This window comes from Pelophylax lessonae, assembly GCF_965119305.1.
Source record: "Pelophylax lessonae genome assembly, chromosome: 2".
In the NCBI taxonomy this organism is placed as follows: Eukaryota; Metazoa; Chordata; class Amphibia; order Anura; family Ranidae; genus Pelophylax; species Pelophylax lessonae.
The window spans coordinates 460741388-460769207 of NC_138769.1; the positions used below are offsets into that span (position 1 = coordinate 460741388).

Below are 27820 nucleotides of genomic sequence, written 5' to 3' on the forward strand. Positions count from 1 at the left end.
TGCTGGCTCTCGCCTTTTTGGCCAGGCATTGGACACCCTGGTACCAGGCGTTACGGGGGGCATGTGCTCTATGATGCCCCAGAACCCGAAGAACAAGTCTTTTCGAGGCAGGCGGGGTTCTGCGTCTGGTTCTAATCGGGGGTCCTTTCGTGCCTTTCGGGCCCATCCCAAGGGCAAGACCTTCCATGCCCAGGGCACCCAGAAGAAGCCCTGGGCAGGTGAGCAGGAGTCCGGCAATGCCGGCTCGGCGGGTCAATCCGCCTCTACCTGAAGGGGCGCCCTCACCCATTTCAGGGGTGGGGGGACGTTTGCGCGGTTTCCTCCAACCTTGGCTGTTCTGGCTATCGGACAGGTGGGTCCAGGAAATCGTTCGATCGGGCTTCCAGATCGAATTCCTTTCCCGGTCGGCAGACAGATTCTTTCCCTCCAATCTTCATCTGCTTCTGGGGCATCTACAGGACTTGCATCACACGGTGCAGGACCTGCTTGCTCAGGGAGTGATTGTCCCTCATCGGGACAGGTTTCGGGGGTTTTTATGTTCGAATCTGTTCACTGTGCCCAGGAAGGAGGGCAAAGTGCGTCCTATTCTGGACGTGCAAGCGCTGAACCGCTTCGGGCGTGTTCGGGAGTTTCGAATGGAGTCTCTCCGTTCGGTTGTGGCCTCCTTGAGTCTAGGAGAATTCCTGGTTTCGGTAGATCTGAAAGATACGTACATGCACATCCCTATTTTCAAGGGTCATCAGCGGTACCTTCGGTTTGCTATCACAGAGGTTCACTTCCGGTTTGTGGCGTTACCTTTCGGTCTCGCTTCGGCACCCAGGGTGTTTACCAGGGTGTTGGCACCGGTCCTGGGCCTACTGCAATCTGTCCGTCACGATACAGACGCTCCAGGAGTTCGGATGGACCATCAACGTTCAAAAAGCATTGTCCCCGTCGCTTCGCCTTCCCTATCTGGGAATGGTTCTGGACTCTGCTCAGGCAAAAGTGTTTTTGCCGGAGGACAAGCTCCGGCCTTTACGGGACGAACTCAGGTCCCTCAGGGACAATCCATCCTCGTCACTCAGGACCTGCATGCGGGGCCTGGGGTTGATGGTGTCGGCCTTCGAGGCGATACCTTTTGCCCAGTTCCACACGCGGGCTCTCCAGACGGAGATCCTGGTCAGGTGGGACAGACTTCCTCAGTCCTTGGATCTGGATGTCTCCTTGAGTCGCCAGACCAGATTGGCTCTTCTGTGGTGGATCCAGTCCCCGTCGGTGGCGGAAGGCAAGTCCTTCCGCCCGTTGGTGTGGACAGTGGTTACCGCGGACGCCAGCCTATCGGGCTGGGGTGGAGTCCTGGGCAACCTGTCTGCCCAGGGCACTTGGTCGGAGGAGGAGTCCTCCCTCCCGATAAATGTGCTGGAACTACGAGCGATAAAACTCTGTCTCTTCCAGTGGTCGGACCGTCTCCAGGGCCAGCCTGTTCGCGTACAGACGGACAATGCTACCGTGGTGGCTTACATCAACCACCAGGGGGGCACCAGGAGTGCTTGAGCGGCCCGGGAGGTGACCGACATTCCGTCTTGGGCCGAGACTCATGTCCCGGCGATCTCGGCAGTCCACATTCCGGGTGTGGACAATTGGCAGGCCGACTATCTGAGCCGCCAGACTCTGGACCAAGGGGAATGGTCCCTACACCCGGAGGTTTTTTTTAGATGCTGTGTGCGAGGTGGGGATCCCCAGACGTGGATCTGTTCGCATCCCGGCTAAATCGAAAGGTGGAAAGGTTCATGGCAAGAACGCGCGACCCGTTGGCGGACGCCTCGGATGCGTTGGTGGCCCCTTGGCATCAGTATCATCTGATGTACGCCTTTCCTCCGATTCAGTTACTGTCCCGGTTCCTTCGCAGATTGATCTCGGAACCGCACATGGTGATTCTGGTGGCACCGGACTGGCCTCGCCGGTCCTGGTACGCCGATGTTGTTCACCTGGCAGTGGCGCCTCCGTGGCGTCTGTCTCTGCGGGAAGATCTCCTGTCTCAAGGTCCGATCTTCCATCCTGCTTTACAGTCGCTGGCTTTAACGGCCTGGCTGTTGAGACCCAGGTCTTGAAGGACAAGGGTCTATCCCCTGAGGTCATCCCTACCCTGATCAAGGCTAGGAAATCCTCCTCTGGTAAGATCTATTACCGTACCTGGAAAGCCTATTTCACCTGGTGTGAGTCCAGGGGGTTCTCCCCTCGTTCTTACTCGGTGTCGAGAATCTTGGCTTTTCTCCAGTCTGGAGTGGACCAGCGCCTGGCGCTGGCCACGATAAAGGGCCAGGTGTCTGCTCTGGCTATCCTTTTCCAACGCCCTGTGGCGTCTCATTCCTTGGTGTGCACTTTCATTCAAGGTGTGCGACATCTGGCTCCTCCCTGGAAGGAGCCTTTACCTCCATGGGACTTGAACTTACCTCCATGGGACTTGAACCATGGGACTTGAACTTCTGTCCGCGTTACAGTGTGCTCCCTTTGAAAACATCAGGGAGATATCGTTGCCTCTGCTGTCTAAGAAGGTTGCCTTTTTAGTGGCGATCACTTCGGCTCGCAGAGTGTTGGAGCTGGCGGCGTTGTCTTGCCGCTCCCCTTACTTGATCATTCACAAGGATAAGGTGGTTTTGCGACCACCCCCATCCTTCCTTCCCAAGGTGATCTCTGAATTTCACCTTAATGAGGACATTGATCTGCCTTCGCTTTGTACGAAGCCTAAGCATCCAAAGGAGATTGCTTTGCATTCCTTGGATGTTGTCAGGGCGATCAGGGTTTACCTGTCGTCTACGGAATCCTTTCGGAAGACGGATTCCCTCTTTGTCCTTCCTGAGGGATCTCGGAAGGGCATGGCTGCGTCCGCAGCAACTATTGCCAAATGGATCAGACAGACCATTGAGCAGGCTTATGCTTTGAAGGAACGGGTTCCACCCTTCCCTGTTAAGGCGCACTCTACCAGGTCTTTGAGTACTTCCTGGGCCTGTTGGCATCGGGCCTCGGTGACCCAGGTGTGCAAGGCTGCGACTTGGTCGTCGGTGCACACTTTTTCCAAGTTCTACAAAGTAGACGTTCTGGCATCGGCTGATGCTTCTTTTGGCCTCAAAGTTCTCAGTGCGGCTGTGCCATGATGGACCCTTGAATTTTTTCTTTGGGTCCCTGGCTGTTGGCATTTGCTTTCCTGGGCTGTTGCTCCTGTTGAGCATTGTTTTTTTCTGTTGCCCAGTTGGTTCTTAAAGTGCATGTAAGATTCCTTTCTCTGATGTGGGTACTGCGCTGCCTTTTCTACGGTTGCGTCTCCCACCCCTCATGTCTATACTGCTTTGGGACATCCCAATAGTGATGACTTAGAGGAGGCGGCGACTGTCGGAGGACGTAAGAGAAAACTTAATTTTTGTAAAATCTTACCTGTAAAATTCCTTTCTCTGAGTCCTCCGACAGTCGCCGCCCCCGCCCCTCTTTTGGGGTTCTTATACCTACTGCTATGCTACCAAACTGAGTTGGGAGTGGTGATGCAGGGGGGGTATTGACCAGTGGGACAGCCCCCATGGGTGTGTATATGCTAATGCCTTTTGTCTTTTGACTAAGTCTATATGCCTAGCTATTCCTACGTATAGGAAGTCAATACCCAATAGTGATGACTTAGAGGAGGCGGCAACTGTCGGAGGACTCAGAGAAAGGAATTTTACAGGTAAGATTTTACAAAAATTCCGTTTTTCAGCGGATCTTGTCGGATCGGATGCCAGGCAGGTGCCAGCGGATACGTGTCTGCTGACATCCGCCTCCCCATAGAGGTCAATGGGTGGCCCAATGGGGTCCCCCTGAAAAACTGACAGGCGGACCCGATCGGCCCGATAGTGTGAAAGGGGCCTTAGAAAGAAAACAAAACAAAAAAAACCCATAGTAACGTCCCTTTTACATAGGGGGGGGATCAATTGGGTCCACCTGTCAGTTTTTCAGACTGACCCAATCGGACCCTCCATTATCCTCTATGGAGGGGCCATTGTAAACTGACTTATGTTCATTTATACCAGCAGTCTGTTTACATCCCACAGCCCACAGAGGAGAGCGGGCTGAGTCTGTTCTGCATAAGCGGAGCGGACACGGACCAGCCATCCGCCTGCTCAGCGGGGATCGGCGGGCAGATTCCCCACTGAGTAATCGTGTGGAAGGGGCCTAAGGGTAGATTTAGACATGAATCATCTAAGTCTCCCTTGCCTCCGAAGGCCGATAAGCATTAAGTTCATGTTCCAGTGGCTACTGACAGGCGGTGAGGAAGCCTTCCGCTGCTTCCTCACTGCTTGTTTTAACCCCATTTTTGCTGACAAATGCGCTGCAACCACATGTATTGCATGTGGTTGTGAGGCATTTGCGGGACTTCCTTATTGACTTGAATGTGTAGTGTTCGGTGGGCGCAAAGCAACTTTGCTGTAGGCGCATTGCAGCTGCAGCATGTAAACAACCCCGTCTGCTGCCTATTGCACCTTAAGGGGGGAAAGGTTGGTGTAACGGAACAGGGCACCCCTGACCAGGTACCTCCGTTGACAGATGCTCCTAGTGCTTTCCGAGGGCTCCAAGCACTCCACCAGACACTGTAAGCACTTCAGACCCCACGAACCGCCGCAGCTTGGTTAGGGTCTTGCAGCTCCAGGTTCCTGTGGGTGAACCTCTCTTTCCCCAGAGAGTGTAGAGAGTGTAGCAGAACAAGCTCTTACAAGAGCTTAGTGATTCTCTAAGGGATTATGGAAGACCATAGCAATCCCTGCAGCAGATTCCCCCAATAAAAGACAGAACTCTAGATTGAGGTTGAATGAACTCAGCACAACTTTATTGAACACGACTTATATACAGTTTTCACCCACAAAGTTACCACCCAGATGGACCTTGTTGAAGACTGAACATAATATTCACCATCCAAAAGGAACAGAGTTTTATACTCTCATACAGTGTACAAAATATACAATGTGGTACAATCCCCCCTCCCCCTTAGCATCTAATCCACATTCCTATAAGTTTCTCTTAAAGCAGACAGACAGAACAAAGGTGAGCTCATTAGCACAGTTAACAATAGGTGAATTGAGAGCCACCTCAGACGGCCCGTCTCCTCAGAACTTCCTGGGATGACCATATTAGGAGTGGACTTCCTGTACCTTACAGTTTACAGGAATAAAGGTTTAGCTTCCAGGATAGAGGCCAGACTCCATTAGCCCCATGACTTATCTGTCTTTAAATTCCAGTGACGGTGAATACTGTCACATATCTTCCCCCCAAAGGTAGACTAATCCAGGCACTAGACCTCCAATCGGTCTGTACCTGAGTTAGTCGGGTAACATGTCCCAAAGAGTCAATCCATCATGGCAGCTTCCTTGACAAAGTTCCACACAGTTTGTAAGTTTGTCTTGGCAAGGCGCATGGAGCTCTCATAGCCGATCAGTCTGTGAAAGTCTGGTTTGGGCAGGCCAGACTGGGCTTCTTAGGCACCCTGTGTCCCTAAAAGACACAGGGTGATTTAGACATAAGAGGAGCCTAGTAGGCTGAGAGAAGCACTTTCCAACCTCTCTAAGGTAGGCTGTGTTCCACAGGCCCTCCCAATGTCTGCACCCACCCAGTACCCCAAACAAATTGTCCGGAACAGAACGTCACTCACCCAGCCAACCTCTGCCACTCTTGTAGACCATCCCTGCCGTGGAGAAGAAGCATGAACTGGCCTTTCTCCCAGGATTCCTTTCAGCTGCTGGAGAGAGGACAGGGTGGATGGGCTTACTTCCTCATGCTTTTGGGAATCTTGGCTGACTGTCCAGCATCCCTGGGGTGTAAAAAGGAGGACTGTAGCTTTTGTGGGTGCTGGGCAGAGGTTGGTAACACTCTGCCCTGTTGCCAGCTCTTCTGCTGGGTTGGGGTTGGCGAATACTACCCCCAGGACCTGGTTGGGGGTCTGCTGTAGAATGGAGGGATCGCCTACCTCCTCCTCCTGGTATTCCTGCGGGTAGGTTGGGGATCTGGACCGGCCGTCCAGCATCCCTGTAGGTCTGGTGCAGAGACCGCGGTCCCATCTGTACCATTGGGGCCAGGGCTGTTGTCTCCCTGTGGTTGGGTAGAAGGAATAGTTTTCTCCTCTCCCTGGAAGGTACACTGCTGTTTGGAAGGAAGGACGACACCTTCGGCTCCCTGTAACTCCTGCTGAAGCTGGGGATCTGGGCCGGCTGCCCAGCCTCCCTGTAGGGCCGGTAGAGAGACCTCGGTCCCATCTCCACTTGCCATCGGTGGGTCTTCACAGTACCCCCAGTCTGTACTGTCTCTCCAACTGAAGGGTTGTGGGTCTGGATCTGCCACCCAGGTAAAATAATTACATTTCCATGCTCTGTGTACTGTGGGAGACCAGGTCCTGGGTTTACTAAAACTTCACCCACTTCTCACAAACTGACGTACCTGTACGTCGGCTTGAAGAAGTGGTTGTACCAGGGTGATGCCTGCAGCTGGAAAGGCATCAACCCGGTACCGCTTTTTAGAGCCGGCGGTCAGCTTTCAGGAGATAACTGATTTGGCTCAGCAGCTGCTCGGCCGTTATCGCAGTGAGCGTAAAGGGATGTCCCTGTCCCGCGGCTCTGCCCCGGTCTCCTATCCCACCGGGAGACCCGAGCACCTAGGTTGCACGTCCCCTGGCTGGTTGGAGTCACGAATGAAGCCCGATTCGACTTCGATCGGGTCTCCGATCATGTAACCCAAACCCCAGATCCCTCCATAAAGAGTACCTGTCACTGCCTATTACTCTCTCAAGGGATGTTTACATTCCTTGTGACAGCAAAAAAAAAAAAGTGATCAGATTTTATTTTTTGTTTTTTTTAAAAAAGTTAAAAATAAAAATAAAATAGGGAAAAAAAAATGTTTTTTTAAAGCGCCCCAGTCCCCAGGAGCTCTCACACGAAAGAAAGATGCATACGTAGTCGCACCCTCAAATAAAATCACTGTTCAAATTACACATGAGGTATCACCACGATCGTTCGAGCAAGAGCAATAATTCTAGAAAAAGAACTCATCTTTACCTCTAAGTTGGTAACTTGTAAAAAAAATTTAAAGCGCCGCCTATGGAGATTTTTTAACTACTGTAGTTTGTCACCATTCCACGAGTGTGCACAATTTTAAACCGGAACATGCTAGGTATCGGTATGCAAATATAGATATATTTACTTGGCGTGACATCATCTTTTCTAATATACAAAAAAATTGGGATAACTTTACAGTTTCGTTTTTTTTTTAATTCAGTGAAATGTATTTTTTCCAATAAAATTGCGCTTGAAAGATCGCTGTGAAAATACTGCGTGACAAAAATATTGCAACGACCTCCATTTTATTCTCCAAAGTCTTTACTAAAAAAAAAAAAAAAAATATAATATATATATTATATATATATATAATGTTTGGGGTTCTAAGTAATTTCCTAGCAGAAAATACTGATTTTACCTTGTAAACAACGTGTCAGAAAAAAAGGCTTGGTCCTTAGGTGGTTGAACAAATTATTTTTTTTAAATCACTGAGAGGGTTTTTATGATCGAAGAGACCCTATTGATACTGTTCTGATCGATACAATTGTTCAGAAATAGAAAAAGTACATCTTTTCCCTAACCAATACTACATCATCAACTAACGTGATATCAAACTTAGTCAAAGGGAAATGAATGTAGATATGGACTTTAATGGCACATAGAAGAGAAACAAATTGTAAAATCAATATATTGTATTCCAAAAATGGTTTGTTAAAAGAAGGGGGGATTTCCAAGACACATATCGTATAGACAACATATGCATGTACATTTACAAATACAGACTCATGTAGGAACGCGATTTAACAGAATTGTACAGACTGATACCAACTACTACTATTACATCACAGAAGAGTAAACATGATATCTTTCCTTGATAAAGCTATTCAAGGTAGGTACTCCGATAGAGGATGTTTTGAGATAGTGGATTTGGGCAGTCGGTCATATCCGTAGCTGTGCATCTGTTGTCTCGCTTAGGCTCCAGGCTCAACATGTTTCGCACTTGCACGCTTCCTCAGGGGCCTGTTAAGCAGCACCTGGTCCAGAATCATGTTGAGAGTGGGGACACATTCATGGACAAGAAGTCCTCTATATAGGCAACCTATAATAGTAGAGGCATAACATGCTCCGAATGTTCCAAAGGTTGTATCAATATGGGTGTTGAAGGATCATAGGGTCGGAGGAGATCACCCCTACACGTCCGCGATATCAAACTTAACCTTACCTTGAGCTCATGTCCAGGCAGTAGCTGAAGATATTATTGCACACAAAGTTCCTCTCCACATGAGGCATGGAGAAAAGATACGGTGGCCATGCTTTGTGAATTGCCAAGCAGAGGGAAGGGGTGGAGGCACAACACTGGAACCATTTTCTGTAATTAGAAACTGTTCTTATGTGTGGCTGGGAGCCACTCAATCAGCCTAAGACATGTGGTAAAAAAAGTTTATTTAAAGTGATTGTAAAGTGTAGTTATTTTTTTTTTTTCCTAAAACAACAAACATGTTATACTTACCTCCTCTATGCAGTTGGTTTGGCACAAAGCATCCTGGATCCCCCTCCTCTCGGGTCCCTGCCGAATTGCGGTAACATCGCGCAAACAGAATCGCGGGACGCATGACGTCCAAAAAAAAGGTAAAAGAGCTTCCTTTGTGCGTCATGCGTCCCGGGATTCTGTTTGCGCAATGTTACCACGATTCGGCAGGCGGAAATCGTGCCAACATCGCACAGCGTTTTGGGGGGGCCATTGCAAATCACGGGCATCGCACAGGCGTCCCACGATTTGCAATGATTTCCGGATCGCGGGCAGAATCGCGGTGATTCTGCCCCCGATCAACTACGCCCACATGTGAACGTAGCCTTAGTGTCCAGAAGTCCAGTGGTACAAAAAAATTAGTGCACAATAATGATCTGGCACTCAAACTATAGGCAAGTTACATTGTACTTCCCACCTAACTACTTCGAACTTTCAAAATATGTTCAATATACAGTAACTCACAAAAGTGAGTACACCCGTCACATTTCTGTCATATTTTATTATATCTTTTCATGTGAGAACACTGAAGAAATTACACTTTGGTACAATGTAAAGTAGCAAATGTACAGCTTGTATAACAGTGTATATTTGCTGTCCTCTCAAAATAACTCAACACACAGCCATTAATGTCTAAACCGCTGGCAACAAATCTGAGTACACCCCTAAGTGGAAATGTCCAAATTGGGCCCAAAGTTTCAATATTTTGTGTGTCTGGCCACCTTTATTTCCCAGCATCGCCTTAACCCTCTTGGGCATGGAGTTCACCAGAGCTTCACAGGTTGCCACTGGAGCCCTCTTCAACTCCTGCATGACGACATCACGGAGCTGGTGGATGTTAGATACCTTGAGCTCCCCTACCTTCCATTCGAGGATGCGCCACAGATGCTCAATAGGGTTTAGATCTGGAGACATGCTTGGCCAATCCATCGCCTTTACCCTCAGCTTCTTTAGCAAGGCAGTTTGTCTTGGAGGTGTGTTTGGGGTCATTATGTTGGAATACTGTCCTGCGGCCCAGACTCCGAAGAGAGGGGACAATGTTCTGCTTCAGTATGTCACAGTACATGTTGGCATTCATGGTTCCCTCAATGAACTGTAGCTCCCCAGTGCTGGCAGCACTCATGCAGCCCCACCACCATGCTTGACTGTAGGTAAGACACACCTGGTGTCACCTGGTTGCCGCCCCACACGCTTGACACCATCTGAACCAAATAAATTTATCTAGGTCTCATCAGACCACAGGACAGTAATCCATGTCCTTAGTCTGCTTGTCTTCAGCAAACTGTTTGTGGGCTTTCTTGTGCATCATCTTTAGAAGAGGCTTCCTTCTGGGAAGACAGCCATGCAGACCAATTTGATGCAGTGTGCAGCGTATGGTCTGAGCACTGACAGGCTGACCCCCCCTCCCCCACCTGTTCAACCTCTGCAGCAATGCTGGCAGCACTCATACATCTATTTCCCAAAGACAACCTCTGGATAGGACACTGAGCATGTGCACTCAACTTTGACCATGGCGAGGCCTGTTCTGAGTGGAACCTGTCCCGTTTAACCATTGTATGGTCTTGGTCACCGTGCTGCAGCTCAGTTTCAGGTTCTTGGTAACCATCTTATAGCCTGTGGAGCAAAAACTCTTTTTTTTTTCAGATCTTCAGAGAGTTCTTTGCCATGAGGTGCGATGTTGAACTTCCAGTGACCAGTATGAGAGAGTGAGAGTGATAACACCAAATTTAACACACCTGAGACCTAGAAACACTAATGAGACACATGACACCAGGGGAGGGGGGGATGGCTAATTGGGCCCAATTGGAACATTTTTACTTTGGGGTGTTCTGACTTTTGTTGCCAGCGGTTTAGAGGTTAATAGCTGTGTGTTGAGTTATTTTGAGGGGGACAGCAAATTTACACTGTTATACAAGCTGTACACTCACTACTTTACATTGTAGCAAAGTGTCATTTCTTAAGTGTTGTCACATGAAAAGATATGATAAAATATTTACAAAAATGTGAGGGGTGTACTCACTTTTGCGAGCTACTGTATGTTATCTCCCATAACATAAATAAGGATAATCAGTGGATTCCTAAACAATTGGCTTTGAATAGGACTACTAAGCATATATTGGGATGGCTTCCACTGAATATATACTTCTGGAGATTTACTAAAACTGGGACAGAATCTAGTGCAGATGTGCATAGTAATCAACCATCTTCTAAAGTATATTGTCAAAGGCTAAAGTATTTTAAGAATGCATTAAGGTAAAAAAAACCTTCAGTATACAGCTCCCCCCGCAGCCTCCCCTAATAGTTATCCGAGCCCCATTGCGATCCAGCAATGTGCACAAGAGCAAGTGCTCTTCTGGGTCTCTGCTTCCTCATTGGCTGAAAGAGCTCTTGGCTCCTGCTGCTGTCAATCACAGCCAGTGGGAAGGAGCATGGGTGGGACCAAGCCCTGTTCTGTGTGCCTTCCATAAATCACACAGCTGGCTGCTCAGGAGAAAGCATGCATGAGTGCTCCCCATAGCATGTGGCTTGCTATTAGGGCACTGGGAGAAAAAGGAGCCCAGAGCGCTGGTGGGGGACCCGAGAAGAGGAGGATCGAGGCTGCTCTGTGCAAAACCCCTGCACAGAGCAGGCAAGTACAATATAAAAACTTTATTGTTTTTTTTTTTAATTACCTTTGATATCACTTTAATTGAACAAGCTGAAGTTAGAAACCCATTGCTTACTATACACAGCTGCACCAGATTCAGTGTGCTCCAGATCAGGGCACCAAAGTCATTTGCCCTGACACGTGATTTCTGACAAGTAGTATAGAGTCACATGTCTGACGTTTCCTCCATAAAAGTGAAACAAGACAACACAAGATTCAACAAAAAGATTTATTTTATTATCTTCAGTCTTTAATATATTAATAAAATATATACATTTTATATATACTTGTGTAAATTAGACAGACAGTGAAGCAATACAATTAAGTTAAAAACATGGGACGAGAGCAGTTCAAAAAAATTAACCTTAAAACCACTCTTCCAGTCCTCTATGCAAAGAAAATTATTATTAATACTCACCCCTTCTTTGTTATCGTCAAGTTGTAAGCTTACTGAAAAAAACGTCTGTATCCAACACACTACTGGATATGGTGGACGCCTGGTCCCCTGTTGAACTCTGGATTAATAAAGGTCACAGTAGAAACTGGTGGATAGAACCACACTGCACTGCAGGGGACCAGACACCAAACAGACCCAGAAATGTGCCAGAGTTCAACAGCACAGAAGGTGTGAGTATTCATGCTTTTCGTTGCAGGGAAGAATTTTTTATTAAATTTTTTTAATAAATAGCGACAAGGTTGCCTTAAAGGCTAAGTTCACAGGTTGAAGCTCTCTAGGAGCCTGACATTGCACTCGTGATTCACTGATCATGGTTGCAATGCTTTGTAGGCTCCTGTGGGGGAAAATAAAATAAATGCACTTGTTTCTGGAAAAATGTGCATTTAATATTTATAATAAGGCAAACTTAGCCTTTAATATGAATTCCTTTACGAAAAAATAATGCATTCATTTTTATATACATTATGGGGTTGAATTACTAAAGGCAACTATACTGTGCGCTTAGTAAATTAGGTAAAGCTTCACTTTGCAATGTGCAAGGGAAAAAAAAAAAAACTGCTTGTACATGATTGGATGATAGAAATCAGCAAAGCTTACCCTAATTTCAGAGCTTTCCCTTAGAACTAGACCAAATGCACTTGTGGAGCACTTGCAGTGCACAGTATATTTGCCTTTAGAAAATCAACCTCTATGGCTTTTCTTAAGACCTGCTATTTGGTAAACTGCTTAAAAAAACCTATCCTATATAAAGTAAACCTGCGCCCAGGTCATGCACACTAAAGTGTCTTCACACTCTAAAACCAGCACCCATTCATCTCTGTATCTATAAACATTGTGGAAAAATGTATTTTCAAATGTCAAAAGCAATTAACTTTTTTTTTTTCTATCAGAGCAGATCCTGGCATCCTCCCATCGGTTTAATGGAAACAGCCAGCAGCAGTTTCTAAGATGTTAGAAACCAAATGAAAACCAGCTTCTTGTGAGCATTAAGAACAAATAACATCACATTAAAAGCAGCTAGAAAGATCAGAGAGGTCAGCTATTTTAGGAATATGCAAATAGTTTATTGTCCATAGTCTGGGCACAGGTGCACTTTAAAGCAGGCTTGGCATGTATTTTCTGAGTATAACTTTCTTTCAGCTAAATAGATCTTTAGGTACCAGGCAAATCTCATGGTGACAGTGGGGCAAAAAATACTTTAAACTCTCACTTCTTACATATATTACCCTAGCTTTTGGCAGTAGCAGAAATCGTTTATTTCACTCACACAGCACATGAATAATTTCCATCTGTTGGGAAGGGTTGTATTTAGAAGGTTACCTGAAAAATTCACAGCTCTTGCAGCTCAAATTTTATCATTTAAAGCAGATATAGGGGTTGATTTACTAAAGGCAAATATACTGTGTACTTTGCAAGTATAGTTGCACTCATTTTCCCCAGAGCTTAGTGAATGTAGTGATAATTCACGTTGTAGAAAATTCATCAGGTGCAAGTAAAAGAAAAAAAAAACAGCATTTTTGTTTGCACATGATTGGATGATAAAAATCAGCAGAACTTGGCCACATTCACTAAGCTCTGGGGAACAGCTGCACTTACAATATGCACAGGTAATTTTTGCTTTTAATAAATCAAGCCAGTTGAGAATATCTAATGGAGTGTCAAATTTGGAATCTTAAGAAAAAAAAAAAAAAAACTGCAATGGCTTCTGTCATTCAATTAGAATATAGGGGTATTTTTGCTAATTTTCCTTACTATAAATAGTCCACTATTCATTTTTTGACTAAAGCTTAATTTATTTTTTTTAAAGAAGAAGCTGTTCTGATTGCCTCAGTAAATGATTGTGTGTTGCTCTCAAAAAGATTCCGATGCTCAGATTTCTTACAATTTACCCTTTTTTTGCCTTTGAGGTTATGGATCAGTTAACAAAATGTAAGGTGCACAAATATCTTTTAACTAAAATGAATTGCAGACAGTTATACAGAAAATACTGCTCACTATCAAACTAAGTTTCACTCTGCTGAGTTGGGTTTATTAACCAGAAGCCCTTGGGTCAAATAAGATTTGAGCAGCACCGAGGTTTCTTGCAGGATATATGCTCAAAAGATACATGTATGCATGCTTACATGTCTATTGGACTGTGAAAATATACAGTAGTCCTAATGTTGTCTAAGGCCTCGTTCATACGGGTATATTAAAGCCTATGCCTGTGGAGGGCCATGTTTTTCCTCACATGGAAGTGCAGGAGTTCAGTGCATCCCTGTGCAGGCAGTTCTTCTGATGTCAATTGGGATACAGCCCCTGCTCCCAATTCACCATCCGTGTGGTTGGGGGGTGCATGTGTCCAAACCTGCTGTGCAGCTGCTGCATCCCAAATGACGTCAATGGGACTGTCTGCATGGGGATGTATGGAACAACTGTGCAGGTAAACACAGCCCTCCACAGGCATACACTTTAGTATGCCCCAAGTGAATGAGGCCTAACACCTACCACCTTCTGGTGTTTAGTCTTACAGAATAGCCTTTATTAACCAATACATTCATGGTTTTATGTTCTTTCCACATGGGACATAAATAGAATGGTCTTTCAATAGATAATATTGTAAAGTTGTACATCAAAATGTGGTAAAGATGGGCTAAGTTACCCCTGAGGCCCTAAACACACAGGTAGCATTTAAAGCACATAAAAAAGTACTAAGTAAGCAACAAATGCTACTCTGTACATGCATTAACCGAGTTAAAATCTGTAAACAGTTTACCCTATAGTAATATGAAATGCTATTTTGTTTCTAAATAAAATGCTGATGGCAGTACTTGCATTGTGTTCTGCTTCATCTATAGCTTCAGAATTTCAGGCCTCTTATTTTACCAGGTGCCTCCATTGCTGGCTTTAACTTCCATTTTAAGGGTGGCTCCAGGATCCAATGGGGACCCACTGGAGTCCCCCTAACATGCATACCCATCAAAGTATAGCTGATAATGATGTCAAAGCACTAGCGTATATTGGTACTAGGAATGATGGGACAAGTAGTCCCAAGGAGAAAAATCAGGGGACTTTATCTATTCAGATTGCATGCTCCCAAACTACACAGAAGAAGTTGGATGCAGAGCTATTTGCATAAAGGAAATGTGAGGGTTAAGTGGCATTGTGGCCAATCTAATTAGCTGGCAAATAGGGCAAAAGGGCTATATGGATGACAACTCAACTACACAGCAGGTAGGTTATGCTCCCTGTGTGCATCTCAAGGTTTAGTTTTCATTTAGTCACCAGCTCAGTCACCGCACTGGGTATATGTTCGGGTTTACAACTACTTTAAGTCCTGTCAGATCACTTCAGACTGCTCGCTTTTGCAGCTATAGCTGTGGAAACATTAAAAATAAGTGCCTATACTCTTAAAATACAACTGAGAGGAACTGTGCAGCAGGGCATTTTTATATAATAATTATACATTGGGTGTTTTGCCTATGTTAGTAGGCAAAGCCACCTGGATTATGCTCCCACATCTGACCCCCAGGGCATGCTACATGCTTTTGGCCTTTTTCTTCTTCTCTGAACTGTTGGACCCCCATTAGTTTTGTGAGCTGTTTATACGAATATATAAGCTCTGCTGTACTGATGTCATACATTACTATTAAAATCATATTTTGTATTTTTCATGGCCTTTTAGTTGTTTAGCTCCACTACAGCTCCTGAAGAAGTAGGTTCCTCCAGCAAAACGCTTTAAGGTATATCACCTGGAATGTGTACAGAGGTCAGTGGACTCATCACTTCCATTAAATTGTGAAGATTGGGGTCTTTATATCTTTAGGCATCTGTTTATGGAAGGCCATGTACAGTGCTTAAATCATTTTGTATGATGTAAGCATTGTAAATCACGTATGCTTATGTTTTTTATTTTGGTTTATGTAATGAAATTTGTGGGATTTTAAATATTGTTGTCCATGTTTTCTTTACATACAGTATATTTTAAGCAGGGCATGTCATTAAGCAGGGCATGTCAGCAAGAGGCAGAGGAACAGCAGTACACTGATCTTCCCAGTGAAGAGTTGAGCCCGAGGACATGTCAGCAGAAGTCTGCCCACTGGCTGCACTCACAAGTAGAATGCAAAGAAGCAAATTAACCATGCTGGGTTGGACGTGCTTCCATGCCCTGGCATGGTCAGTTTGAAAAAGAAAAGCAAGGGGCAGGGGGACTGGAAGGATCATCAGGTATTTCACACAAAGGAAGCAATAAAAAAGAGAAAAAATGATACTTTTTAACACAAGTACATGGTACAACAGATACAGATCAGAAATATGAAATGGTGGGGCAACATACGCTTTAACCACTTCCTGCCCGTATGATGTCATATGACGGGTTGAAGTGGTTATACCGGGATGATGCCTGGACCTCATCCCAGTATGAAAATTTTCAGGCGGTGATTCCCTCTATATCAGAAGTGCCTTGAGTGGCTGAACAGCCACTCGATTACTTCTGCGGGCCCCCATTGCCGTCACCTTTGCGATGTGATGGCAGCACTGCAGAGACAGAGGAGCTGACGTTGTTCCTCCCCCTCTGTGACCCCGGAAGCGACACGGACTGCGTCGCTTCTGGTTTTGGCTCTTTGTTTACCATGGAAGCAGTCAATCAGATCAGACTGTATCTAATCGGCTGCAATGGAGCCCAGAGGACAGATTTGGGGTCTAATGGATCCCAGATCTCTCCATTAAGAGGACCTGTCACAGCCTATGCTTTTATGAGGAATGTTCATCCCTTGTGAAAGCAATAAAGTTGATAAAAAAAAAGAGTCAAAGACAGTGTGAAAAAAACGTTTTGAATAAATAAAAATAAATTCAAGGCCCCCCCCCCCTTCCCCGTGCTTATGCGTAAACACGAACGCAAACGTAAGACCCGTAAATGTAGTTTGGCACCCACCGTTCCATGGACGTACATCGTTTTAAAGCGTCACGCATTAGGTATCTATTTGCTTGGCATAACATCATCTTTTATATTTTAACAGAAAATTGGGTGTTAAATAGTGTTTGTGTGCAAAACAATTTAATAAAATTATTTTTTTCCAAATAAATTGGGTTTCAGAAACTGCTGCGGAAAATTGCAACACACACTATTTTATTCTCTAGGGTTTCTGCTAATATATAATGTTTGGAGGTTTTTAGTAATTTTCTAGCAAAAAATACGAATTACATGGGGAAAAATATCAGTGATTAATCGCTAGTGGCTATACGAGCGGCTAGCAATAATAAGAGCCCTTTCACACTGAAAACTGCCCATAAAATGCTAAGTGCTTTTCAGGTTTTTTTTTTTTTAAAAAACATGGGACTCAAAAACTGCTTCAAGAACCATTTTAAAGTGCTTTTAAAAGAGCTTTTTTGGAGGCGCTTTCCATTCATTTTAATAGGCAGGGGCGTTTTTGAGGCACATTCTTAAGCACTCCAAACATGCTCCAAAGATGCTGCTTGCAGGATTTTTTTCCCCCCCGCAAGCATACCGCCCCAGTGTAAAAGCATTAAATGTATTGGTTTTTTTTAGCGCCAAAGCGATTGAAAAGGGCCTCAGTGTATAAGGGCTCTAAGAGAACCCGGCAGGCTGGTTGCACCCAAGTTGATCGATCAACTTGGTACATTCAGCCTGCCCATTAATGGTTCAAACCTGCTGAATCGGCCAAGATTCGAACCATGTATGGCCAACCTTAGTATATTGCATCTATAAATGTGGGGTCAGGTAAAAAAAAAAAAAACTGCCTTGACCTGAGTAGTGGAGTCCTGTGTGAACTGGAACTCAGAACCACACAGAACCACAGGACAGGAGCAGATTAGAGAAAGGTCCACAAATTCAGAGCTGTTGCAGGGAGAACACCACTAAAAGCTGGGTAAACCTGCAGTCAGTGACTGACTGGAGAGATTTTCAGATCTTAATGTATCCAGCTAGAATTTACCAGCAGCTGTTGATCAATAGAGAACAGCAGAGCTCCTACTCTCTACTCTCCTGAGGACAATATCAAATAACTTTGGCACGATGGCTGTTTTGCCACTGTCCATTCCTACTGTGGGTGGCAGTATAATCCAACACTTAAGAATTCTATATTCACCTCCTCTCTGGCACTGTACCACAGTCCAACACTTTTCCTCTTTACTCATGAATGATGCCTAATGCCATTTAAGCACCCAAAGTAAGCATCTTAAGGCCCCATTCACATCTGAGAGTTTTGTGGTCTGTAGATCAAAGCTCAAAAACACTCAACAAGCAAAAACCCATTGTATTCAAAAGCCCTGGTTCACATCTAAGCATCCTGTTGCTCCTAAAAATGACATGAGCTACTTTTCGTTTTTGGTCCTATAGACTTCAATAAAAACACCTGAAACGCTTGATTTGAGTGTTTTTTCAGGCATTTTTTAGCCTATATTAACTGATCTGATCTCTCTCTAGTGATTTACAAAAAAACTGTATGTCAGCTGGTCAAACGGCCGGCTTCTGTCAGATGACCATGATTTAACCACTTAACCCCCGGAAGATTTTACCCCCATTCCGACCAGGGTTTTTTTTGCGATTCGGCACTGCGTGACTTTAAAGGACAATTGCGCGGTCATGCGAGGCTGTACCTAAACAACGTCCTTTTTTTCCCCACAAACAGAGCTTTCTTTTGGTGGTATTTGATCACCTGTGCGATTTTTTGATCATGCGCTATAAACAAAAAAAGAGCGTCAATTTTGCAAAAATAACAATATTTTTCAAATCTTTTTTATATGAAATTCCCCAAAAAAAAATAATTTAAAAATCAAAATTTTTTAACATTTTCGGCCAATTTGTTTTATGCTACATATGTTTGGAAAAAAAAAAAAAAAAAGTCGCAAAAAGCATATTTTGATTGGTTTGCGCAAAAGTTAGCATGTTTACTAACAAAGGGAAAGGTTTTTGTCATTTTTTTTTAACGCGTAATGGCGGCGATCTGCGATTTTTTTGCGGTACTGCGACATTGCGGCAGACAGATCGGACCCTTGACTGACATTTTTGACACTTTTGGGGTTACCAGTGACATTTCTACAGTAATCAGTGCTATACATATGCACTGTTACTGTAAAATTACACTGGCAGTGAAGGGGTTAACTTTTGAGAGGGAGGGGTTGTGTGTGTCCCTAGGGGCGTGATTCTAACTGTGATTGGCTGTGGCTTGAGGTGTAGGAACAGTGATCAACGGTCCTACATAGTAGAACAGTATAATCACTATTCCTACACAGGGGAGAATGACAGGTGGTTTGTTTACATCAGCCGCCTGCCTTTCTCCCTCTGCACCGACGATCGCCGAGTGACCGGCGGACATCGGGTCCGCCGGTCACACACGCGGGGGGGGGGGTCCGGGAGCGCGCTCGCTCCCTAGACCCTCACAGGCTAGCGACGTAGTACTACGTCGCTCTGCCTGTGAGGGGCTGACCGCCGCAGTAAATAGTCATGCGGCGGTCGGCAAGCGGTTAAAACCAGCAGTGGAACGGCTCCCAAATCAACCCTCTCAGCCAATGGCTGAGAACTCTGATCTGAGTGATCTGGTGGGGTGATCAGAACACAACAACTCAGCAGGGGAGATCGCTGTACTATAGTCGGATCATTAGTACAGCGGCTACAACCGTTGGGGGGTCAGTTATTTTTCGTTGAGCCCTATTAGTGTGTACCAGGCTTAAGGGTGATAGCGGCACCAAAGTCATTACATGCGATACTTAGTGCCTATATAATATTGTTCGTTTTCTGCAGCATTCTGGACAACCCACCACTGTAAGGGGGGGACCTGTGATCTGAAGAAGAAGATCCATGGAAAAAAGGTATATATTAAAAAAAAAAAGGGGGGGGGGGGGATTTCGCACTCCCTGACTGGAGCTAAACCTGTAAAGTAATAAAAGGGCTCTATAGAGCTTTTGGGCACCCTGAAAACACTCTCTGTAATGCATAGATCTGTGGTTGTCCGCCTTATGCACACTACTGTTGGTCCATCACTGCACATGTGAGGTCAGACTATAGAACCATGGTGGTTAACACATTACATGGCAGTCTGTGTTTCTGGGTACCCAGGCACTCTATAGGGGGGACGAAGCCTATGAAGGTGCAAGATTACTGTATTAGGTTCACTGCTCTGCAGATATTGCAAGGTGGATACCCTTTAGGCCGACATCTACAAGCCAAAATTAAACCACCTGCTTAAAGCTTCTTTAGCGCTTTGCAAATGCTATGCTTTAGATTTTAATTTACACGCTATAATTAAACAGTACCCATGTGTTTAGAGCCTGATGTTTGGAACTGGGAAATACAGCTTTATGTAATTGATGATTATGCAAGATCAAAAGAAGCATGCATTCATGAATCTTTGTACATTAGTAAAACTTTATTTATTTTTTTGGTAAAAAAGGCGCACATTTTTAAAAGAACTTGATAATAGGGTCTTCAGTGCAATTAATAACTTTCCCCTTCAAAAATCTAATTACAATGTCAATCATCCTGTGCCACAAGAAAAGTGGCATCAATCCTGAAAATGTACTTCTTAGTTGCTCCTAATACTGTACACAGAATAAAGATTTCAGTATTCTATACAAAATGGAGAAAGGCAGCTGGATTCTAAATGTTTGCAGTGAGCAGCACATTTGATTTCTTTTTCTCCAGTTTTATAGAATGTGACTTATTTTTTACATATTAAATGTTGGTTATGCATTTGTATTACTATAATCTTCACATGCATTATAAATGAGGTGCATCAAAATATAATAAAAAGTTATTTAGACATTATAACAATGTAAAAGAGATAAAGTAGAAGTAAAACTAGCTGTCCACGTTTTATTCATATTTATAGGAAATAAAATTGAATTGGCTTGTCATACGCTGCCAGGATGCTATTCACAGATCAGCTCTGTTGATGTGATTAGAGGTCCAGTGTATGCAGTTTGCTCCTAATATATGATAAGCATACAGTACATATTGATATCATTATTCATCATACTAAGGGCAGCAGTATAAATAAACTGCACTTCATATCCACAGAACATTTATCAGGTATGTTTGTTGATATTATCTTTTCCATTTTCCCATAAGTAAAGCACATTTTTTTTAATTAATACTGAGCATTTTCACTTGTGTTACCTGAGAATGACCAGAGCATTGTGTTACCATAACATTTTAATAATTTAACATTTTCTACTTTACAATAATAAAGTGAATTTTCCCAGATATAGTTTATATGCAAAACAGCAATTCCGTGTCAAATGTCTACTTGCAACTGATAAGATATCAAGAGATCTCTCTTGGATAAAGAAAAAATGCAAAACATGCGGAGACTCAAAAGTTTGAAAATAGGTTATCGTTTTGCTAATTACTATCTTATTGCACAATCTTTCTTTTTCTATATTATATTAGATTATATTATATTATATATTAGTATATATTAGTTTATAGGACTAAAACCAAAACTTTATTATACAGGCCAATGAATTAAGTATTGGTGGTTCTACAGAGCTAACTACAACCTAATCACTACTACATCTTGCCAGCTGTAACATGCACTTTCATAACCTGAACAGGCCAAACTATTATGTCCTCAATAACATGCTCCAATTTGGCAACACTCGTGTGCTTTACAACATACTCCTTATAAAACAATTGAACCATGCAAATACTATCCTAGGACCCACACTTGCATTTGCAAATAACTATGTGAGTTTTGTGTATGGCAGCACTGCATTCCAAAAGGCTTTCACTCAGGCAGGTGTAATGGCTGTGCAAGGGGACATAAGCTAAAAATGGGCGATGAGGGAGGGGCCGGGGGCGCAAGCGTATGGAAAAATAGAGCTACAGGCCATTAGAGCAGAAGCACACTGATTCATAGCCATCTACAATATGAGAACACAGATTTTAAATCTGTGCTGTAGTAAGTACTAAGTGTAGTGTCATAAGTGGTCACAGTAGCATTGTAAGGTCACTAATGCAGCATGGGCTTAGTGATGTTCAGACTACAAGAGTATGCAGACACAAATCAAATTAACATTACACAATGTCAGATTAGCAAACACTAGAATGAATGTTATGTCGTTTTAACTAGGTGATAAATGAAAACCAGCCTACCTGCACACATATCGTAAGTGAAATAAGCACAAAGTATGTAAAGAGCATGTCAGGTATTGGAATACCAGTCAACCAGAATGATCCCCTTTAGAACACCCACCTTTGAGAAGCAAAGGAACGGACATCAATGTGAAGGCACAAATAAATAATTAAAATTCTCAGCATATTTTGTAAGTTACAAGATAGACATGTTGAATTTGAACACGGAATAACGGTTCTGCATTTTTAGGCCTACTTGTTTCACTCTTTTTTCTCTAATGTCTTGTTCACCTCTCTGAAGCTGATGTTAAACTCTTTAAACATCTGGATTAATATAACCCCAGTGGATACAGTGATAAAGCCACATAGTATGGCTAAAAAGTCCACTGCACCTACTTTAGTCCACTCCTGAAAGAGGATGGCTGTTGCCAGCAGGACCAATGTTGTGAAAGTCACATAATAGATGGCGCTAAATACGCAAGAGTCAAAGTCTTCCAGTGCTTTGTTTATGTAGCGAAACTGAATGAGGATGCTACATCCCAATACTGCTAGGAGGCACAAGAAAAGGTGTCTTGCCCCTGGGCTGCTTGGATTGCTGGTAAAGGCATCTTGTGCAACCAGGCCAATGCCCTTAGTGCAAGGAACAGTGAACGTGCCGAGCAGTGAACATACCCCAATGTAAACCATGATATTTTTCTTCCCATATACTGGTGCAAGCCAAAATATCAGCAATGTCAGCATCAGGAGAACAACACAGAGGTAGCTCAGAAATACTGAAACAGAAGGAGAAAAAAAAAAGGTTATAATTTCATTGTAATCGTTTTGCCCACTGTTATTTCACATGTAAAGTCCTTCATGTTCAAGCTGTCAAAAGATTACTCTTTTTGGCTTTGCTTACATTTTGCCTGTATTTTCTCCGCAGGCATATTCAGGAGAAGTATACAAAACATAGTGCTCTGGTGAGTCACATCACAAAAGCATAATGGACACTGCATTTTCATTACCATATGTTATTTACAAATTGTAAAGCACAAAAATGAATATTTCAAAACAAGAGAGATCGATTATCTATTGCATGCAGGTTGTCATTTTTTCTTTTCGTGAACTAGTTAACATACACCAAATAGTTTTTGCTCTTTAAACATCTGTTGAGGCGAGCAGAAAATGGAAGCCTTTAGCCCCCGTTCACACCACTGCGATTTGACGGGTCCAAATCACATGACAATTTGCACCCTATTGTCGGCAATTGCAACTGTTTAAACCGGATTGGTGCGATGCCCACCTTGCGGTACTGCACCGATTTGAAAAGTCATTTCTGCACTACTTTTGGCGATTTCAGGTGTGACTTGCATAGACGTGTGTATGAAGTCGCACCTGAAGTCACACTGATATGCGGCTTTGAAATTGTGCGATTTCAAAGCTGCATTCAGTGTAAATGGGGGCTTCAAGCATATTTCCACTTTTGCAGCCAAATTGGGATTGGGATTGAGTAATGAATTAAAACTAATGCTGGAAACATAAACTGGCCAAAGACAGAGCATAGTCTGCGGGAAAGAAAAATTGCTTGATTTCCCCATCAACACAGTTAGTGTTGGTGGTGGAATCCCTCCTGCAGGCCCCCCCTACCGGGAGAACACGATGGCTACACAGTCGGGATTGCCCCACAAATACTCTACACCAATAACTGTCTTTTGCCAGTGATTATTGCTAGCCATTATTTCTCAGTGATTATTGGACAGCGATTATTGCTAGCGGTTATTATCGCATGTAAAATCTGGCAGGCTGGCTGTACCCAAGTTGATCAATCAACTTGGGTACGTTAGGTCTGCCCAAACATGGTTCGAATCTCGAGCGTTTCTGCTAAATTCAAACCGCCTATGGCTGGCTTTAGTTGAATAGAGCTTTTGGGTTTGGATTTGATTTGGTCACAGCTGTACTAGTGGTGAGCCACTGGGGCCACCAAGTAATATCTGGGCTGCTTCCATATGCCGAAGAACCTCAGTAAGTGAATGTTTAGAGTCTAAAAAAAAAAAAAAAAAATCAAAGCACTACACTAAACTTTTAGAATCCAGAAGAAGTGGGGTTTTATTACAAAGTATATGTAATAAATGATGCAGCGCATTTCAGGGGCCATACAGCTCTTCATCGGAGCGATGACATAACATAAAACATGTAATTAGACGTAAATAAAAGAAAAAAAGAAAAATAAATAAAAGATTACAAAAATATTTGTGTTTTTTAGCTAAAGCATAAAACCCTAACCAAAACTTAAAACCTTTTTTAATGTTACAATGTAGCCCTGATGAAAGGGGAGCTACATGACCCCCCAAATGCATTGAACATTTATTTAATATAATAAATAAAATCCCACTTTTTTTGAACTCTACAATATTAGGCCTGGTTCACACATGAAGGGTGCAGTTTGCATATTTCTGGTGCATTTTTCAATATACGTTTTTGATTCACTGAAGTCTATGGAAACATAAACCAGATAAAAGTCCCTGGGCCTTTCCATAAAATGTACAGATGTGAAAGTAACATATAGGAAACCATGTTAAATGGACTGTAGTGTGTTTCTGCAAAACTGAAAAGCACTAAACAATGCATTGGGGTGAACCAGACCTAAGTGGAACTTCACCTCTACCTTTGTCCTGGTCACAACTATTATCAGGGCAGCAATGCGTGCAAAGCATAGACAGCAATAACAACTAGACTCTACTCTATTCAAAATGTACGATAATAGATTGTGCCTGAGGTTATTTAGTATACATGTACAAAAGCTTTATATGATATGCTAGAAAACTTTAAATGAATCCTAAAAAGGTAAGGTTAGGAAAGAAATAGAGATAACATATAAGTGCAAGGAGAGGCAATCTATGTGTAACTACTGCTTTTTCTTAAAGGGGAACTATAGGCAAAACTTTTTCCTGGTGCCTCCATGGCAGCATACCAATGATAGAGCTCCGCCTCGACTCCTCCCTCGGGACTAGTGCATAGCATAAAAGACAAGAAGGTCCCTTCCCCCAGCATTCTTTTTTTCCTCATACCTCTGGAACTGGTGAAGAGTTAGCAGTATGTCCCTACCTCTGCCTTGCTTAGTTTGGCAGCTTCCGCTGGGTTCAGCCTCTCCCAGACGCAGTCCCTGCTCTTGGGTCGCTCATAGCACTAATAAGGCAGGGAACCCCTTCTGTGGATCTTTTGGGGTCAAAAGCAGAGTTTCCTCATAGGAACGCAATCTGCAGTTTCTGAAAAATTATGGATGAGTCTTGACTTCAACAGCCGGGTCAGTGTTCCCCTTTATTTTATCTGTTTCATTTATATATTTCACTGGTTTCTTTAAGGCTACTGTATGTGTTATCAATGTCTTATTTTCCATTTCTCCCCTTTTTTCAGGTTACTGTCGCTAGATGATGTTATTAGTTAGGCATATTTTATTTTTTTCTTCCTTATATTCTGGTAGTAATGCGTTTTTTTTAGGGGTTTGTCCTTTTTCCCAAAAAGTTACCTCTTAAGCTGGATACACACTGTGCAACTTTTGTTGTCAGATATCCTTTAGATTTGCCTTTTCGGTGTGGTGCAGTGGCCTGCCTGATTGCATGCAGGTTGGGGGTGTTTAGGTTTGGCCTCATGTTATATGGTTTTGGTAGGTCTGGAGGAAAAAATCTAAAGAAAATTGTATAGTGTGTTATTCGCCGGCCTTGTTTGTTGGGGGAAAGCAGTGCTCGCTTTCCCTAAAGCAATCAAAGTAAACTATGAGCAGCAGTTTTGTCCATTAGGCTCTCCCTTTCCCCAATTAAAGATATATATGAGGAGGCATCTTGCTCATATGAGTGGGATCTGCCTCTATGAGAAGACCTTCAAGTGCTCCTTTCCTTGCCCTTAGGTAAAGCACATTTTTATTTAAAATCTTTACAAGTATATCTGTGGGTATAGTTGTGCAGCTATGTGTATGTATATATATGTGCGTGTATGTATGGGTATCTGTCTCGTATAGGTCTGACAGTTTTATTCCCTCTCTCTTTTTTCTTTTTCTTCATCCCTATTGTCTTTAAAAAAAAAATAAAAAAAAATGGGGATTTTTTCTCTCTCTCTCTCTTTTTCCCTTAGCTGACCCTGCTGCTTGTAAGTCATCGTGAGTCACTCATCTCGTGCACAAGATCCTCACACTTCTGATAGGTATGGGACAAACTTTACGTGAGTATTTAAAATAAAAAAAGAGAGCATATGTCTTTGAGTGATGGGAATTTCCCTCTCACCAGCCCCGCCCATTCCAAAAGGTCGGAGAGATCATCGAGATGACGAGAGTCCATATAGAATCCCGATCCTCACAACATAGATCTGGAAGATCAAGATCAAGGAGGCGGGACTATTCCCCATCTCCCCCTCATCATACTTCCAGAAAGAAGTGTTGGGCTTGTGGCGCAAACCCCCTCCCGGATAAATTAGTCTGCAAGGACTGCTTGAGAGATTATGCGGCCAATCGGGAGCAAGAAAGCAAACAAGTCGTAGACTTGATCAAACAGACAGTTAAGGATTAGATTTCAGAACTAGCATCGGCTCCGGCCCAATCTGTGTCCGAATCTTCTGCTCATGTTCCAGATACCGAAAGGCCAGGTCCCTCTGCAACTATTACTCCTGTGCATCCGGCAGAGCATCCAGCCAGGGAGTCAGACTCTGACGGATCTTCAGATGAGGGGGATCCATCTGGGTTCCAATATTCCTTGGTTCAGCCCCTCATTCAGGCGGTCAAAGAAGCTATTGCCTGGGAGGAAGTGGAAGATCCCACTCCTCAAAAATCCAAATCCTACTTTCCATTCCTTAAAAGGAAACAGATCTATTTCCCTTTAATGGGAGAAATTAAGGAGGTCATTGATAATGAATGGCGGAAAACAGAAATTTTCGGTGGGACGTATGAACAAGCTATACCCTTTGGCTGAACAGGATATGCATTCCTTAGCCTCTATGCCAGTTGTAGATGCAGCAGTGGTCCGCCTGGCAAAGAACGTTACATTAACTTTGGAGGAAGGATTGACTCGGACCTACGAAAATCTTATCTGGCAGCAGGTGCAGCTTGCAGACCAGCAATTGCCCTCACCTCGGTTTCCACCGCTATTAGGTCTTGGACAGGAAATATCGAGACTGCCTTACGTCAGGACCTCCCAAAGGAGGACATAATCAAAGCCCTGGAAGAGCTCAAGGTTTCGGCAGATTTTGTGGGAGAAGCAGCAATTGATACCATCTGCTGCTCAGCCAGAGCTATGCTTCATTCTGTGATGGCAAAAAGAGCTTTATGGCTTAAACCATGGATAGCCGATCTTGCATCCAAACAGAACTGGTGCAAGATTCCATTTGATGGGAAAAATTTGTTTGGGGAACAACTAAATACAGCCATCTCGAGAGTGTCGGGCGGAAAATCGTGCATGCTTCCACAAGACAGAAGGGCTCGCAAGTCAAGGCCATTTACGGCAAGATTCCGTCCATCTAATGTGCGGGATTACAGACAGCCAAAACAGGCCAGAGAGGGCAGGAGACCCTGGAGAGGCACTCAAGCTTTCTTCCTGAATTCCAGAAAAAATAAAGTCCTTACCGCTCCCCAAGAGGCGCCAAAACCTTTTTGACGCCAACTTAGCCTTGTCCCTCCCAGTGGGGGCCAGGCTAAAACAATTTTTTCCAATCTGGGCAAGCCGCTGCCAGGATCCTTGGGTTCCATCGACTATTCGCTGGGGGCATTTTTGGAGTTTTTTGGGTCATCCTCCTCAAGATTCGTTCCAACAGACAACGTGGCTGACCTCCCATCAAAAGGCACAAGCACTGTCTCATTTCCTGACATCTCTCCAGCTTCAGAAAGCGGCAGTTCCTGTTCCCTCGGAAGAGCGCTTCAAGGGATTCTATTCTACCCTTTTTCTGGTCCCAAAGAAAAAACAGGAGGTTGGAGACCTGTTATAGACCTAAAGAAGCTAAATCGACACATTCTTCTCAAAAAGTTCAAAATGGAGTCCCTGCAAACGATTATCCATGCCATCCAGTCAGGGGACTGGATGATCTCTATAGATCTGCAGGATGCGTATTT

General features: G+C 43.8%; 1 protein-coding gene across 1 annotated transcript in view; it reads right to left on the minus strand.

Moving 5' to 3' along the window:
- Nucleotides 1-21800: 21800 nt before the first annotated feature.
- The window catches only part of NIPA1 (NIPA magnesium transporter 1), a 45604-nt gene continuing 39584 nt past the window's right edge, over nucleotides 21801-27820 (minus strand). Inside the window, exon 5 of the mRNA XM_082244347.1 lies at nucleotides 21801-22523. Coding sequence (XP_082100473.1) covers nucleotides 22012-22523 — 512 coding nt within the window. The 3' untranslated portion in view covers nucleotides 21801-22011. The remainder of the gene's footprint in view (nucleotides 22524-27820) is intronic.